Here is a 14,617-nt window from a genome sequence, read left to right as displayed (position 1 = left end):
TCTGATTCTATAAGTAGGTGGAAGGAAGGCCTCCTGCAGAGAATCCGTCCTTTTTCTTCATCGGAGTTTCAAGCTCAAGCAGTCACTCTTTCTCCTGCTTTTCTCAGACTGCTGGAAATGTGTGTCTGAGTGATCCACATGACACTGTGTGCAATGCTGTGATTAGATGCACTGTCAAATAATCCAGCACTTTATCCTTGTGACTTTGACGGCTTAATTTGATACATCAGTGCTTCACTAAAGACAGCTTCCCACAAAGTCTTCTGGCAGCAAAAGTTTTGCTTTTTTAAGACGGGGCAAGTAGGGTTAAGCATTAAATCTCTAGTATATTTCTAAGTATGTCTGCGTTTGTGTGTGTGTAATTATAATACACATGCTCTCATGCTGAGTATGCCAAATTCGGACTCTACCATCTGAATCTTAGAGACTTATCAGACTAGACATCATATATTTAATCTTCTATACTCCAATCTTGGAATGTATGTGCAAGTTGTTGCCTCACGTTCCTGTATGTAGCTGATGGGAGTGGCCACCAGTGTGGTCTTCTGCTGCGGTAGCCATCTGCTTCAGGGTTTCACTAGCATCTCACATTCAAAGATGCTCTTCTGCTTACCTTAGTTGTAACGAGTGGTTATTTCAGCTACTGTTGCCTTCCTACCAACTCAAAGCACTCTCTATGACCTCTGCTATTAACAAAGCTTTTTTTCCTGCTGCTCACTGTATATTTTTCTTTTTTTGGACAATTCTCTTGTAAACCGTAGTCCTAGTTGAGCAGCAGTTTTGAAATGCTCAGACCAGCCCGGCTGGCACCGAGAGTCACGCCACATTCACTTACAGCTGCTTAAATCACCTATCTAACTTCAGCAGGCCGTCTTGAGAATGTCTACATATTAGAGGAATTGAGCTCCTGCCATGTTGTTGGCCGACACTTACGTTAAAAAGCAGCTGTACGTGCACTTGACGTTTTTTCCGCCTTTTTTGCCCTCCCTCCCTGCCTTTCTCCCAAACTCACTGCCTCCCTTTCCCCTCCCAGCAGAGCAGCACGAAGCAGCAAAATTATATGAAACGTTTCACTTGATCAGAATTAGCATAGGCGGGCTCACAAAGCTCAAGCAGGATTTCGTAGTTCTTGGAGGGTTTCTGTCATTCTGACACAGAAGAGAGTAAGAAAACCAAGGACAGTCAAAGCAAATAAGGTGAGCAACATCCTGTGCCTCCTCTGAAACTGTTATATGTATGCATTGTGCCGGGGTAAGTGTGATGTTGTATTGGAGTTCATTTTCAGTATTTGTTTTTCAAGAACATAAGGATCTACAAGCGTATAAAAAGCTGGCACGTGTGTGTGTGTGTGTGCATGTGTAAAAAGCTGGTTTTGTGTTTTTAACTCCTAGCAGGCAAATCTGATTTCTTAGAAACTCCATGCGCCGCTGAAAATAAGTTCACCTCGTGGTTTACCATGACTCATTTTGTCATATGTACTTGGCTCACATTGCACAGCTCTGTGAAAGGAAAAGCAAATTCTCAGCCTGATTAGATTAGTAGAACTTTAACACTGACTCTTAATGTATAACCAAACCCTTTGGGAAGGCTTTTAATGATCTCATGCTATTGTGAACATGCACTCACCTAACTTTTTAACTTTTTGTTGTCTTTATGTCTTTTGATTTAGGTCACAATGAGTGGGGGGGTCAACGTGAAGTCAGTTCCCCGTGGGCCTCCCTCATCAGGAATACCCCTCCCTCGCAGTCTTCTGCCTTCCTCTCCTAAAACAGAACCACGCCGCCGGGCGAGTGACCTGCCCAAGCCCTCGAAACAGACCCCTAAGCACACGCCAGCGAACACACCTGCACACTCCCCGTCACTTTGTCCAAGAAACTCCAGTATCCCTGGGCCTTCCTCCACAGATGCCCTGAGAGATGCCTGCCTTAAAAGTCAGCTCTTCCAGCGAACCGGAGCTCTTCCAATTCCCCAGGTGTCAAGATCTGCCTACAGCAGCCCGCTGACCCAGCGCCGAGTACATCCGCCACACTCCAAAGACACGCTAGACCTGGGAAAATCGCAAATCCTCTCCCAATTACCCCAGGATGGCAATCGCAACAGAAGCACCTTTGCAAATAAGAATCAAGCGTATGGAGCCGGCAACCTACGTCCACCGCTCAGTTTTAGCAGAGGAGACAATTCAAACATTGTAACCCAAGCAACGGCTGATGCGATACCAGGAAGGAAGGAAGAGCCTCCAAAAAACCATCCAGCCAAATCTGTCATACTCAGCAACTGTAACATTCGGCCCACTCTTCTTTACTCAAACCAGCACACCATCAGAGATCATAGTGACTCTGGCAGCCAATCAGATGAGGAAATGGGAACTCCTGAGGATAGCAGTCCAGCTTCCTCTCCTCTTCCCTTACCGCTGCCAGCTATCACATTTACCATGCCAGTAACATCCAAGCAGGTTGTTGATACACAGGATCGGGAGGCAACATCTGAAGAGACACACATACCCAGAGTCAACATGGCTGCTGTGGCTCCCTTCAGTCACAGGTAAGGGGTCTTTCATCACACAAGCACAACTGAAGCAAGAGTTATAAAGCCTTCCATTATGAGTCCTTTACCACTGACCCCCCCTGTAATTATCATGTGATCATTTTCTTTACACATAGAAGTCATCCTCAGGACACTAAAGACCTGCCACAGAGGCCTCAGTATCTTTTCCTGCAACACACACACTTGGAGATTTTCTGGAGCAGAGCTGATTGTTAAAGTGTCTTCTTGTAGCCCCTGGGCTGACACCGTATACTCCCATGCACACAGTTTTTTATGTTACTAGAAGCACAGTGTACAAAATCTACATTTAATAAAACATTTGAAGTTTCTTTTTTCTTTATTAATGACAGGATTATACACAGTTCTTTGCACATAACTGTTTCAGCATTTTTCTGTTTATATGATTTGCTTTTGTGGAAATAATTGAGATGGTCATCGCCTCTCTTCTTCTACTGTCAAACACAGCAGGTTATGCATTTGATTGTAAAGGATATGATTTGCATGTTCAGTAACAGATGTGTGATGGCTGTGTTTGTGATGTGTTGACAGGCTGCAGGCACAAGTGAGTGAATTTTCTGTGGACGAACTGAGTGACTGCTCATCTGGATCCATAGAAGTCTGCTGTGATGACCTGACACCAGGTTAGACTCACACAGCAGTAACACACATCTCCTCTCCTTTCTCCCTTCCCTTAGCTAAACAAAATTTGGTCCAGTTTTTTCTGCCTCGTTAATATTAGGGCACCAAGATGCCAAGAGCACTTCTGGCAGGTACGAGTGATGTGTGCTTTCTGGCAGCCAGACGTTTACTGCGACAGAGTCATAAGTGGCGTCAGACACAACAAGCCAGTGGCTGACCTTTGGCTCTCATCGTAGAACCTGAATAGACTCAGTGAAAGGGACAACCAGTCTTTGTCCAAATGTATGTCTGTCACGCTGCAATTCATCAGTCGTCAGGAGCCATGTCTGAAGTTAGGTGGTGTAGTTTTCTGTGTGCCTGGGGTTCTGCTGAGTACCGTAGTCCCTGGATGAAGAGATGTGCTCAGGATGTTAGGATGAAGGATGTTGACACTGGTGATGTGGGTCAGTAATGGGATGAAATGGGGCACTTCTTAACTTGCTGCCAGGCAGCATTATATGCACATTGATTTCATATTCATCCAAGAGCTGTTGTAGAGTTCGAACCCATTCTTCCCTCTCACAGTTCCTCTTTTCAGATTTCGTTGACCTAAAAAGCCACAGTCCCAGCATGACCCCATCCCTGTCCTGATCCTGTGGCTTTTGAGTAATGGTTTGCTCTGTACGCACGGCTATAGTTACGCATTGTAGTGGTCAGTCTGAGCCCAAGAATGTCAACGTGCTTCTGAGAAATGACTTTTTCAGTGGCTTAGTGAATCATTCCTTTTGATGTGGTGTCAGTTAAACGGAAAGAAGATCAACTGCTTTTTAGTTATTATATGTATGTTAAAATATGCACAGTGTAGTCCGAAATAGTTATACTGGGTTTACATATGCATCACACTGTGCCATATATTAGGTGAATTACAGCTGTTTCTATATGTAATGTCTACGTTCAGGGACAATATAGCACAGTATCAATTAATTAATAACTTAAACCTGTAAAGGTACAGTCAGTCATTAATTAGTGGAAAAAGAAAGAATATTGAATTCATAAATCTGAGCCTTTCTTATACACTTAGAGTTAATCCATAAAAAATGGACAGGAGTGGGTACTGGTTTGTGCAAACCGCCATGCTGACCCGCCATCTTGAACACAGTGGCTGACATGGAGATCGCTGTTCTCCTTACTCATGTTTTATTTATGCAGCTTGAGAATGGCCACATAGATAGTAGAGCAAAGGCAGAGGAGAAGATTACTTGTAGGCGTTTGCGTGCTGTGGAGGCAAAATCTAATCAGTGTCTACACCTTCAGGCTCAAGATATGAAGGAAATGAAAATGCAAAGCAAAGATGCGACTGGTATCTCTCAACCTCTTCCTCCTTACCCCAAGCCTCATTAACTGAACTGAAGTTAGAGCTCTAATGCACAAAAGTGCACAAACATGCTTATTTATTCCCAATATTTTTGCCTTGTCTGGACAGCTGACTAAATATTGGCTAAACAACAATAACAGCTGGCTGTAAGCTAACAATATGTCAATTAGTCTTAAGTGTCCTAAAAATCACAGTTTCCCTGTGAAAGCAGTTTTGATTACATTCTGAGTGTCACAGTGATCCACCAAGAATATTTCACTAAGAGTGGCTAACAGCAGCTAACAGAGGCTAACAGTAGCTATCAGAGGCTAATAGCAACACTTAACAACAGAAAAGTCAACAAGTCACCTCAGTATTGCTGCCATCGAACAGAAGCGAGCTTCACTGACTCATCAACTTGGATTGGAGTCCTTTCACAAATATTTACGGCGTCCTCTAGACTCACCCAGAGTAAATACACATGGATACCTGGCAAGCAACAGACAGACAGCCTACATTAGCTAAATGCTGGATGCCTTCATTTCTTGCAGCGCATGCATCTCTACAGATAGCTGTAAAGTACAACTTGGCTGCTTGGCACAGAACTACAAGCTCAAGGCAGTAGTTTGAGTTTGAACATACATTGTGTCACAAGAATAGAGTTATTTGCAAATGAAACCTTTATAAAACCTTTAACCATCTGGTTGTGGAAAAGGGGGATGGGAACTGGTGGTGGACCAGCCCTAGTCTTTAAGGGCCTCTTGCTGTCTTGGGGCTAGTTTTGGCCTTTTAATTGGTGCCTAGCAGGCGTTAGAAACAGAACCAAAGCATCTTTGACTCCTCTGAAGCTGCATTTACATGGATGGTGGGCTGGCACTGTAATAACTGTAATTTAGCAAGTGGAGGAAGGGAGGGAAACGGGGTGGAAAGCAAAGTTTGTAGGGAAGGAAGGAGGGAGAGGAGTGAGAGATGAAAGGAGAAGACCAATGAGGTCAGTGGGTTGATGAATTTCATTTTGTGTAAGGAGGACAGAGAATAAACAATAAGTGTGTGCACTGAGATGAAAAGACAGATTATTAAATGTTGGTTAAATTTTTACAAACTCCTGGTGGTGAGCAAACACGATAAAGCCCAGTTATTTGATGTGGGACTGGCTGCTCTTTGTGGCGAGAGTCGATCTCCTTAAATGTAATATTCTCTATATGCGTTAGATTGAATCAGGGAAACGCGATCCGCTCTTACATCTTTTAACTGATACCCTAATGAAGATCTGAACGTTTAATGTGATTGTAGGACCATGTGCTCTTTCAATTAGACCCCAGAACTCCTGACCCTATTACTCTCTAGAGAGGTGTATCTGAGAATGGGCTTTTATCCGAGGCTGTGTGTGTATGTGTGCTGATGTATGCACAAGTGACAGTGCACAGATGGCTTTTGAAAGATAAATGTGACGTGGGTTGTGTATCATTTTTCATCCCTGCAATATTTTGTCCTAAAATTCCCAATGGACAAAATGTCGCAGTCTCAAGTACACACACACACACACACACACACACACACACACACACACACACACACACACACACACACACACACACACACACTCAGACACCTACAAACACCATTCATATAGTGAAGGATATAAAACATCACACATCATCCCACACAGACCACAGACACCAGTACATGTAGGAAACAAAAAAGAAATCGAGGTATGACTGGCTAATTTTAAAATACATGGCTATAATTTAAGAATCAACATATCAACATATAAGCTTGCATAAACAAATATGGTATATTAGGGCTGTTCGATATAACGATATATATCGGATGACGATATAAAAACGTCTATCGTTTCATTTTACGCTATCGTTTGTTTCGTGGTGTCGCAAAATAAACTGTTTACGGCAATATGTTTTCATGGTTTTGATGGTCACTGTAGTGGCTATATTCATTTCTTAAAGTTCTCTCTTTCTCTTATATTTAATATCACCACACTACGGACGGACAAGCGCCTGTTTTTATGGGTTGTCGTTAGCAACAACGACGGTAACACCATCGCGTGTCCGCTTCTTTACGTTCCACATAAACCTTTCACAATAAAGCTCAAGATCCTGTTGAGACTTTTCAAAATAAACTGAATCACGTGAAAGAGCAGATTATTTACGGATGAGAAGCAAAAAAATAAACCTTAGACTCAAACGTTAGAACAGGCTTTTCCCCGCAGCAGTAATAAATACTCACAAAGAAAACGGCGGCCGTTACAACTTATGTTAGGGCTGCTCGATTATGGCAAAAATGATAATCACAATTATTTTCACTGAAATTGAGATCTTGATTATTTGACGATATTTATTTAACCCTTTAAGACCTACCATAGAACCAAGTCCGCCAGAGCTTATATTATATGTTTACATGCTGTAGTGCCATTTGTGGGAGCATTTCAAGTTGCTATACATCAATACAACTGTTATAGCCCATATTTTAAAAATATGTATGCATTAAGTCCATAGTAATTACATTAATTGCAAAAAAGTGCAATAAACTACAAAAAAATTGAAAATCATTTTTGTTTTTTTTACATATATTTCTACTTGGAGAAATTTAAGAGGCTTATCCCTCAAAACTTTAAATACAAAAAAGTTGCAAAAAATAGTTTACAACAACAGGAAATTTATTTTGAGTGTCTTCATAGTTTTATTTTGGAGATACAGCAATTTTTATATACTGCAGGGAAAAACAAAAAACAATCCTATGATGCAAATTTGCAAAGAAAACAGCAGGTGCATCAAAATAAACTATTTCCAGCAGTGCAACTCGAGTTTTAAGCATCTCAGCAACTATTCAGAAAAGTCAAACATGACTTATAAAAACACCAGTATAGGCTTTTAAGGCCTACAAGTAAAAAACTACATTTTCCGCGAAATGACGTCACTTCCGGTTTCGGGCAGGAAATGGCGGACATGCATAGTTAGGGTGACGTCTGTGTCAATGTGGGAAGTGTTACGAACAGCTGATCGGATCGCCAAAGCGTGTTTCTGGAGTATTATGTTTTTGTTGCTGCAAGCGCCTTTTATGCAATTTTTGCAAAGCTTTATGGGGAAGGAAACCGTGACCGAGGACAAGCTGATGACATAAGATGTAAGTACAACTCCTCCGGTTTCATATGCAAACAAAATTATTGCGCTAGCTTACAAGGTTCAGGTTCTACAGGGATTTAAAAATAGTCACACAAAACCGAGCGTGCTGCTCTGACCGGCTTTAAAGGGTTAACAATGTGTTGAATAATGACTTTAAAAAATAATTATATAACAGTGTGCAAATACTGATAACAGTGCAAATGTTTGCAATATAATAAATCAATGAAAAATGTCAACATCTATGTTTTGTGAACTTTGCAGTGTTGCTCTGTGGTGCAGCTACGACACCGTAGCAAAGTTTACACACTGTGTCTACTTGATCCACGTCTGACTGAACCCATAATGTTTCCACACCACTGAAGTTTTTTTTACCTCTTTTTAACCAACAGCAGTCACTCTCCTCTCCAAATAACTTCTGCTGAGCTTTCTGAGCTTCCCTCGGGTCCTCTTCATTGTTGTGACGTATGTTCGAAATGCAGAGAGGTGCGCTCGATTTGCCACACGGAGCAGGGCGAGAGTAAAGCATGAGGGAGGGGCTAATAATCGGCTCAGTCATTTTTAATGATCGTTGAAAGCCCAGATCGTAATCGTGATTAAAATTTGATTAAAATTTGATTAAAATTTGATTAATTGAGCAGCCCTAACTTATGTCTAAAAATGTATCGTTTCATGCATCGGTTAAAACACTCGACTCCAGCTACAGGACGCCCAGCTGGAAACACTTCACGCAAGTCGAGCTGCCCGAGATTCACAGAATTTACAGAAAATGTTGCATTTTTGTGATTTATATCGTTATCGGACGATAGATGTCTTATATCGGGATATGAGATTCTGGTCATATCGCACAGCCCTATGGTATATCTTTATTTACCCTCCTGCAGGTCAGCGTTTTTCTTTTTTACCTCAGTTTGGGATTATCTCATTTAGCAAAGTAGATGTTAAAAACCCCTCAGTGCCTTTCATTTTAAGCTAGAAACAGGGAAATCTTTAGTAATGAAGGTTTGAAATCAACTTACTGTTTATAGATGTCATGCTTGCCATGCCTTTAATGCCCCTGGACAGTCAAGCGAATAGCATTTTGGTAAACCTGACTGCATCTACTAGACAGTGCGTAATCCTCTTTGGCCAATCTAATCGGGGAGACATATGCCGAGTTGGCGTTGGATAGTGATGAGTGGTTTAGTAGCTTTAGGAAGATGATCAGACATAAGAATGGACTAGATTATCTCCGTGCTCATCGCCTGCAGTGAGGCAGCAATCACTATTTATGGTTTAATGTCATGCCTTACTTTATATTTGACCCAAACCTTGAACTTTCAAGATGTCTGTTGTTCACTGTTGGAGTATAATGATAAAAGCCTCCAGTTTCAACATATCTCTTGGAGTAGTTGTTGTGCAATAGGCAGTTGGTTTATCCCTCTCAGGCTCAAATTAAACTTTTTGTTGCTAATGCACAACCAAGTCCTGCAGTGGTACTTCTGAATAAAAAAATCTCATAAAATATGTATGTGGGGTGATCAGGTTGTTAGTTTTTAACTGTTGCAAATCGGCAACGCCTGCCTGGAGAGGGTTAAGACGCTACGCTGAAGACTAAATGCCACTTCTCCTTGTTTTGACTTCGCACTAAGCACCACTACCATACAGTTCCCATTGATCTAAGAGGTCTTAAAGTGTTAAATTGCTTTAGCATAGCATTAGCCTCCTAAGACCCGAACTCTTCCTCGGCAGCATTTTTAATTTTTCTTTCATATTTGGGCATATTGGGGCCCGATGAATGTAAAAACAAAGAATTACCAGATTTTTTTTTTACCTTATTTTTGTTTTTTTTAAAAAAAATAAGAGCCACATATGAGGATATTCATTTAAAATTTTGATAGAACAGTAGCAGTATAATGTCCTTGTAAGTGGATATCAGGCCCTTGTAGAACAAAATTTAGTATTTTGGTCTGAATAACCCAAAATGTGATGTCCACATATGTGGACGCAGGTCCCAGGAGGTTAATATAATTAGGGAAAGCTCCATGTATGGTTTTGTAAGTAAGTCATAAAAATCTTAAAATGAATTTAGTGACTTAGGGCAACAAATGTAGAGACATAAGAACTACAGTAATATGGTCCTTTTGGTGTGAACTGTCTTTTAAGGATGCCATCTATTACAATATTCCGTTTTACCAGAGATAAACCATTTTGTCAAAGAGGACTTAAGTCGTGCACGGTGGCACGGTGGTGAGCACTGTTGCCGCACAGCAAGAAGATCCTGAGTTCAATTCCACCATCAGGCCGGGGTCTTTCTGTGTGGAGTTTGCATGTTCTCCCCGTGTTTGCGTGGGTTCTCTCCGGGTACTCCGGCTTCCTCCCACCGTCCAAAGACATGCAGCTTGTGGGGATAGGTTAATTGGATAATCCAAATTGCCACTAGATGTGAATGTGCGAGTGAATGTGAGTGTGAATGGTTGTCTGTCCCTATGTGTTAGCCCTGCGACAGACTGGCGACCTGTCCAGGATGTACCCCGCCTCTCGCCCTATGACAGCTGGGATAGGCTCCAGCGCCCCCCGCGACCCTGAAAAGGATAAGCGGAAGCGAATGGATGGATGGACTTAAGTCTGGTTGTGATTTTAAGATGATAAAATAATAAAATGTTGTTTTTTTTCTTGCTATTACATGACTGGTAAACTTGTAATAGTCAGTTAATACATGATGCAATGCTACATCTTCAAAAAATCAAAATGAACATCATCTGTCTTACATGAACAGGATATGAAAATCATTTCCTTTAAAAATAGGAATCGAGCACCTGGCGTAGGGCCTTCAATAGACCCGTCTACTGTTCACTAAAACCTCACCAGAAATGGTCTCAGTGAAATGTGCCCAAGAGTTTGACTCAGAATCAGTAGCAACGGGTTATATGGAGTTAGGGTTTTTAAGGGAAGCATGTAGAGGTCAGCAGATAAGAAGCCAAGGACTGATCCCTGAGAGCCACTGCAGGTCAAAGGCATGTGTTTTGAGTTACCGTTGCCAATAGCAACAAAATAACTGGTCGCATTCAGTCAAGTGATATTTCCAATATTTTTAAAATCCAGAAAAACAACCCAGTCTTCAGTTTATGTCAGAGTAGCCACCTCCTGTTGTCTGCTCCCTCCCAGGGTCATTTCCTCACAATGAAGAGGGAACACAATAATGCACAGCTGCATTACAGAGCTAGAGATGAAGGAGGAGAGAATGGAGGGAGAAGAGTGAATTGAGGAACGGGTGAATGAGTGCATACGCAAGATGCTTCTTGACCTGTGGGGTGACTCCTAGCCCAGGGAGTCAAGTTAAGTCACTCATGCGTGTAACCTGTCTATGTTGGAGCACACGCCCACGGACACAGGAATGAAGTCACAAGTACATCTAATTAATAACCCACGGGGAATCAAAAAACACGCACATACCAGCATATAAACACACACTGTAGCTTTAGGAGGTTTCAAATGAATGTTATTTATTTATTTTTGGCAAATACTACTGTTCGTCTACATTTATACGCATGATGATCCACTATTGCTTGCACACCACGCTGTAGCTAGGCAACCACACTCAGGAGCAGATCATTATGGGATACTCCTGGGAAATGTGCTGATAATGTCAACATTGGGGCATGTATGAGGGAGCGTCTACAAAGAGTTATACCTTTTAAAACACACAAATTCTCCCTTTTCACATCCTGCAAATATTCCCTGCATTTTAGTTGGTTTAGCGGGAGATTTGACCAACGTCTGGCATTCGCTCTGGTGGTGTTTTCGCTGGATTAGCTGACTGATGCACTCACATTATTGTCACTGATAGCTGAATTTCCCAAATGCTCAGGCCAGTGACTCATGCTGTGCATCATCAGCGCTCGATAAGACCACTAAAGAGGTGTCATTGTGAACAACTCGCTCCCTCATTCACGCAATTCCGCTAGGAAGCCACACACTGTATGTATCAGTCAGATTGCCGTTTCAGTGTTTTGTATGTAAACAGGACATTAATAGCCATGTCATTGTGTTTACGCTGTACCAGCATGTGTGTGAGTATGAGCTGTCCCTCGTGGAGAAGTGTGTCATGGTCTGGTATTCTTCTGTGTGTCCTGTGGACCCCACGCGTTGGTGTGTTAGCGGACAAAAGCAAATGTAGCAGGAGTGGCGAGGCAGCGAAGCAGGATATCCCCTCTCTGTCTTACAGACTTCCTTTGCTTCTCTGGCAAACACACAGAGATCCTTCCTCACCCGTCCTCTTCCTCCTCTTCTCACTTTCTTCATTGACTTGCTTTCTGGGCTATAACTTGACTGTTTTTCTTTTTTACTTTTCCCCCACTAATATCATCTGCTAGGCTTCTTTGATGCTCTCGGGTCTCCCCTTGTTTTGACTTGCTCCGTTTTTCTGCATCTTCTATTCTCAATCACACTTCGTCATTTTCTTCTCACGTCCTCACTCCGTTGTTGCATGCCTCATCTTCATAGCAACTTTTATTTTTACTCGTGAAAACAAACTCAAAACAAGAGGAACCTAGAGGGAGTGCGTGAGAAGTGAGAACACATGCCATCTGCTTAGCCTGAATGGGAACTGTTCCTCTACAAGTTTAGGGGTCCGCGTTACATGCAGTTGCACCTAGATCTGCAGATCTTTCCTCTTCGCAGTATTTTTCCTTTAAAGGTGGAAATGTTGTGCAAGTTTGTAAACATGAATATAATGTGGTACACAGTGTCTGTGAGTAAGCGTGTCCTACTGGCTGCTTCACATGACTCCTCCATCAGAGTAGTGGCGGATCTGTTTAGAGATGCTAGGCCAAGTATATTCATGCAAAGCACTGAGCCAGTTTCCTTCTGTCTGTGTCTGTCTGCCTCTCTTTCTGCTTCTGTTTCACCCTGCTTTCAAACCATCCTTTCACTCTTCACACGTTATTCGTACTTGTCTCTCTTGCCTTTGCTTAACTTTGCTTAAAAGTCTCTTTATATTGGAATTAAACTGTTTGCCTGATGTCATAAGAAGTTTCCCAAGGGTTCAGACACTGTGGTCAGCCTCCGTCTGCCTGCCTCCACATACGCGACCCCACACACACACACACACACACACACACACACACTACGAGTCTGCTCCGTGCTGGATGTGTAGCCTACTGCTGAACACTGGCACTCATCACACTCTGAAACTGCCAGTGTCTTTGATGTCAGGCCAGATTGCTCAGGTCAGTTAGTCAGGGTGCACAGACTGTGTGTGTGTGTGTGTGTGTGTGTGTGTGTGTGTGTGTGTGTGTGTATAGAGGGAGAGAATATACAGCATGTTTACATCAGCCATATAAAGGTGATTAGACTGTGGAGCCAGAGAGACCAGCACTGGAACAAACAAGTGGCTGTGTGCTGCCAACACTTTACCTGCATGTATATGCTTTCAAGAGCAATGACGCGTATCTGCACCACACGCATCTGTACACCACAGACCTGCCTTGTATGTGGTCACTCACTAACCTTAATCCCTCATCAGGGAGGTATAAGAGCTGACGTACAGCACCTATTAGCCTTAAATTACACTCCTCATTCGCACTGCTGGCCTGCTACCTGCCCCCAGAGCCCCCATAACTGTCTCCAGGCACCTCTGGCTTCAGTGTGGCATAACCACCTCAACATTGGCCCTTTATTAAAGTTTGCTGCCTCTAATTGATGGCTATAGCTTTTTCACAATAAAACATCCATAGAGCGTCTGTATTTTTGTATGTACTCAGCTACTGTATTACACACACACACACACATTCAAGGCCAAATAGTTTTTAGGCTAAGGGCGAGCACGCACACTAAGAGCCTGTCATCGTCACTTTTAGGTTCGGCTGGCGCCAGTTTGGTTACTGATAAAAAACGAGCCGTTATTTAAAGCGCCTCTCTAATACTGAGTTTGGAAAGTGTGCAAACAGGACGTTGCTTGTTTCCATTCGGGTTTAGTGTCAACTGATTTATGCAAATGTAACAGAAAACGGCCTGCTTGTTTGAATACTGCTCCCAGCAGTTTGAGGCCTGATAACGTCATAGCTGCAGGCACTACTGCCTGCATATTACAGAAAATCGACATACAGTAATGGTAATACGCCCAGACCCTAAACACTCCACTCTGAGAACCAGTTTTCAGACAGGATGCATTACAACGCAAAAATAAATGATGGCGCAAACAGCTATATTGATTGTTAATGGGTTATGATGGACTTGAAGTTCGTTTTATAACCTGCTGTCATTATTACCTGTAATGGGGAATTAAAACAAATACATCACTGTGCTGTATTATCAGATCTCAAGCAAGTCCTGTGTGTTACGAGAAATCAGGAGAATAGATTCTGCAGGTGTTTGAAGTGAACAGTGACAGGCATGACGATGATAACTGCTAAACAATAAAATGATAAGGTGGATGAGGAAGAAGAAGCTCTTCTTGGTCCTTCTTTGATTGAAATGCCATGTCTACCGCAATCAAGTGACATAGCTAAACGTGCAAGAGCAACCCAAGGCCCAGGACCGGAGCTTCGGCTTCTCTGGGCCTGTCTCATCGATGTGACACACTCATAGAGAAAAGCCCACGCACACACTCACACACGCACGGGAAGACGGACAAAAACAAAGACGTCAACATCCATTCACTTTAGCCACGCAGGCTCATGTGCGCTCGCTTTAAACACTGAGGTATCGTCGGATGGATTTCGAATGTGATGAATCTGTACCCTGAAAACTTAATTGCGTGTGCATCTGATTTAACTAGAAGGCAGGGAGGGGGTGATGCTGGAAACAAGGAAAGGAATAAAGGGAAATGAGGAAAGAGCGATGGAGTGGTGTGGTGATATGTGGCCGGTGGGGAGGGGGCGTTTAGCTATATGATGACCATTTGGGGTCTTTTAGCTACTAATTGAAGCGTGTTTAGTGGCCTGTGTTGTTGTGTATTAAGCACTGACAAATGCATATCCTC

The 14,617-nt window shown here is 42.6% G+C and overlaps 1 protein-coding gene across 4 annotated transcripts in view; it reads left to right on the top strand.

Annotated features, from left to right (window-relative positions):
* Positions 1–14,617, top strand: part of LOC113012921 (neuron navigator 1-like) — a 94,035-nt gene that overhangs the window by 14,337 nt on the left and 65,081 nt on the right. For all 4 annotated transcript variants that reach the window (XM_026153370.1, XM_026153369.1, XM_026153367.1 and 1 more), the window contains exons 4-5: positions 1,670–2,541; positions 3,094–3,185. In XM_026153370.1, the coding sequence (XP_026009155.1) occupies positions 1,676–2,541; positions 3,094–3,185 (958 nt within the window). In that variant the 5' untranslated portion in view covers positions 1,670–1,675. The remainder of the gene's footprint in view (positions 1–1,669; positions 2,542–3,093; positions 3,186–14,617) is intronic.

This window comes from Astatotilapia calliptera, chromosome 20 (assembly GCF_900246225.1).
Source record: "Astatotilapia calliptera chromosome 20, fAstCal1.2, whole genome shotgun sequence".
In the NCBI taxonomy this organism is placed as follows: Eukaryota; Metazoa; Chordata; class Actinopteri; order Cichliformes; family Cichlidae; genus Astatotilapia; species Astatotilapia calliptera.
The sequence above is the reverse complement of the archived record's forward strand: the minus strand, read 5'-3'. Positions and strand labels throughout refer to the sequence as shown.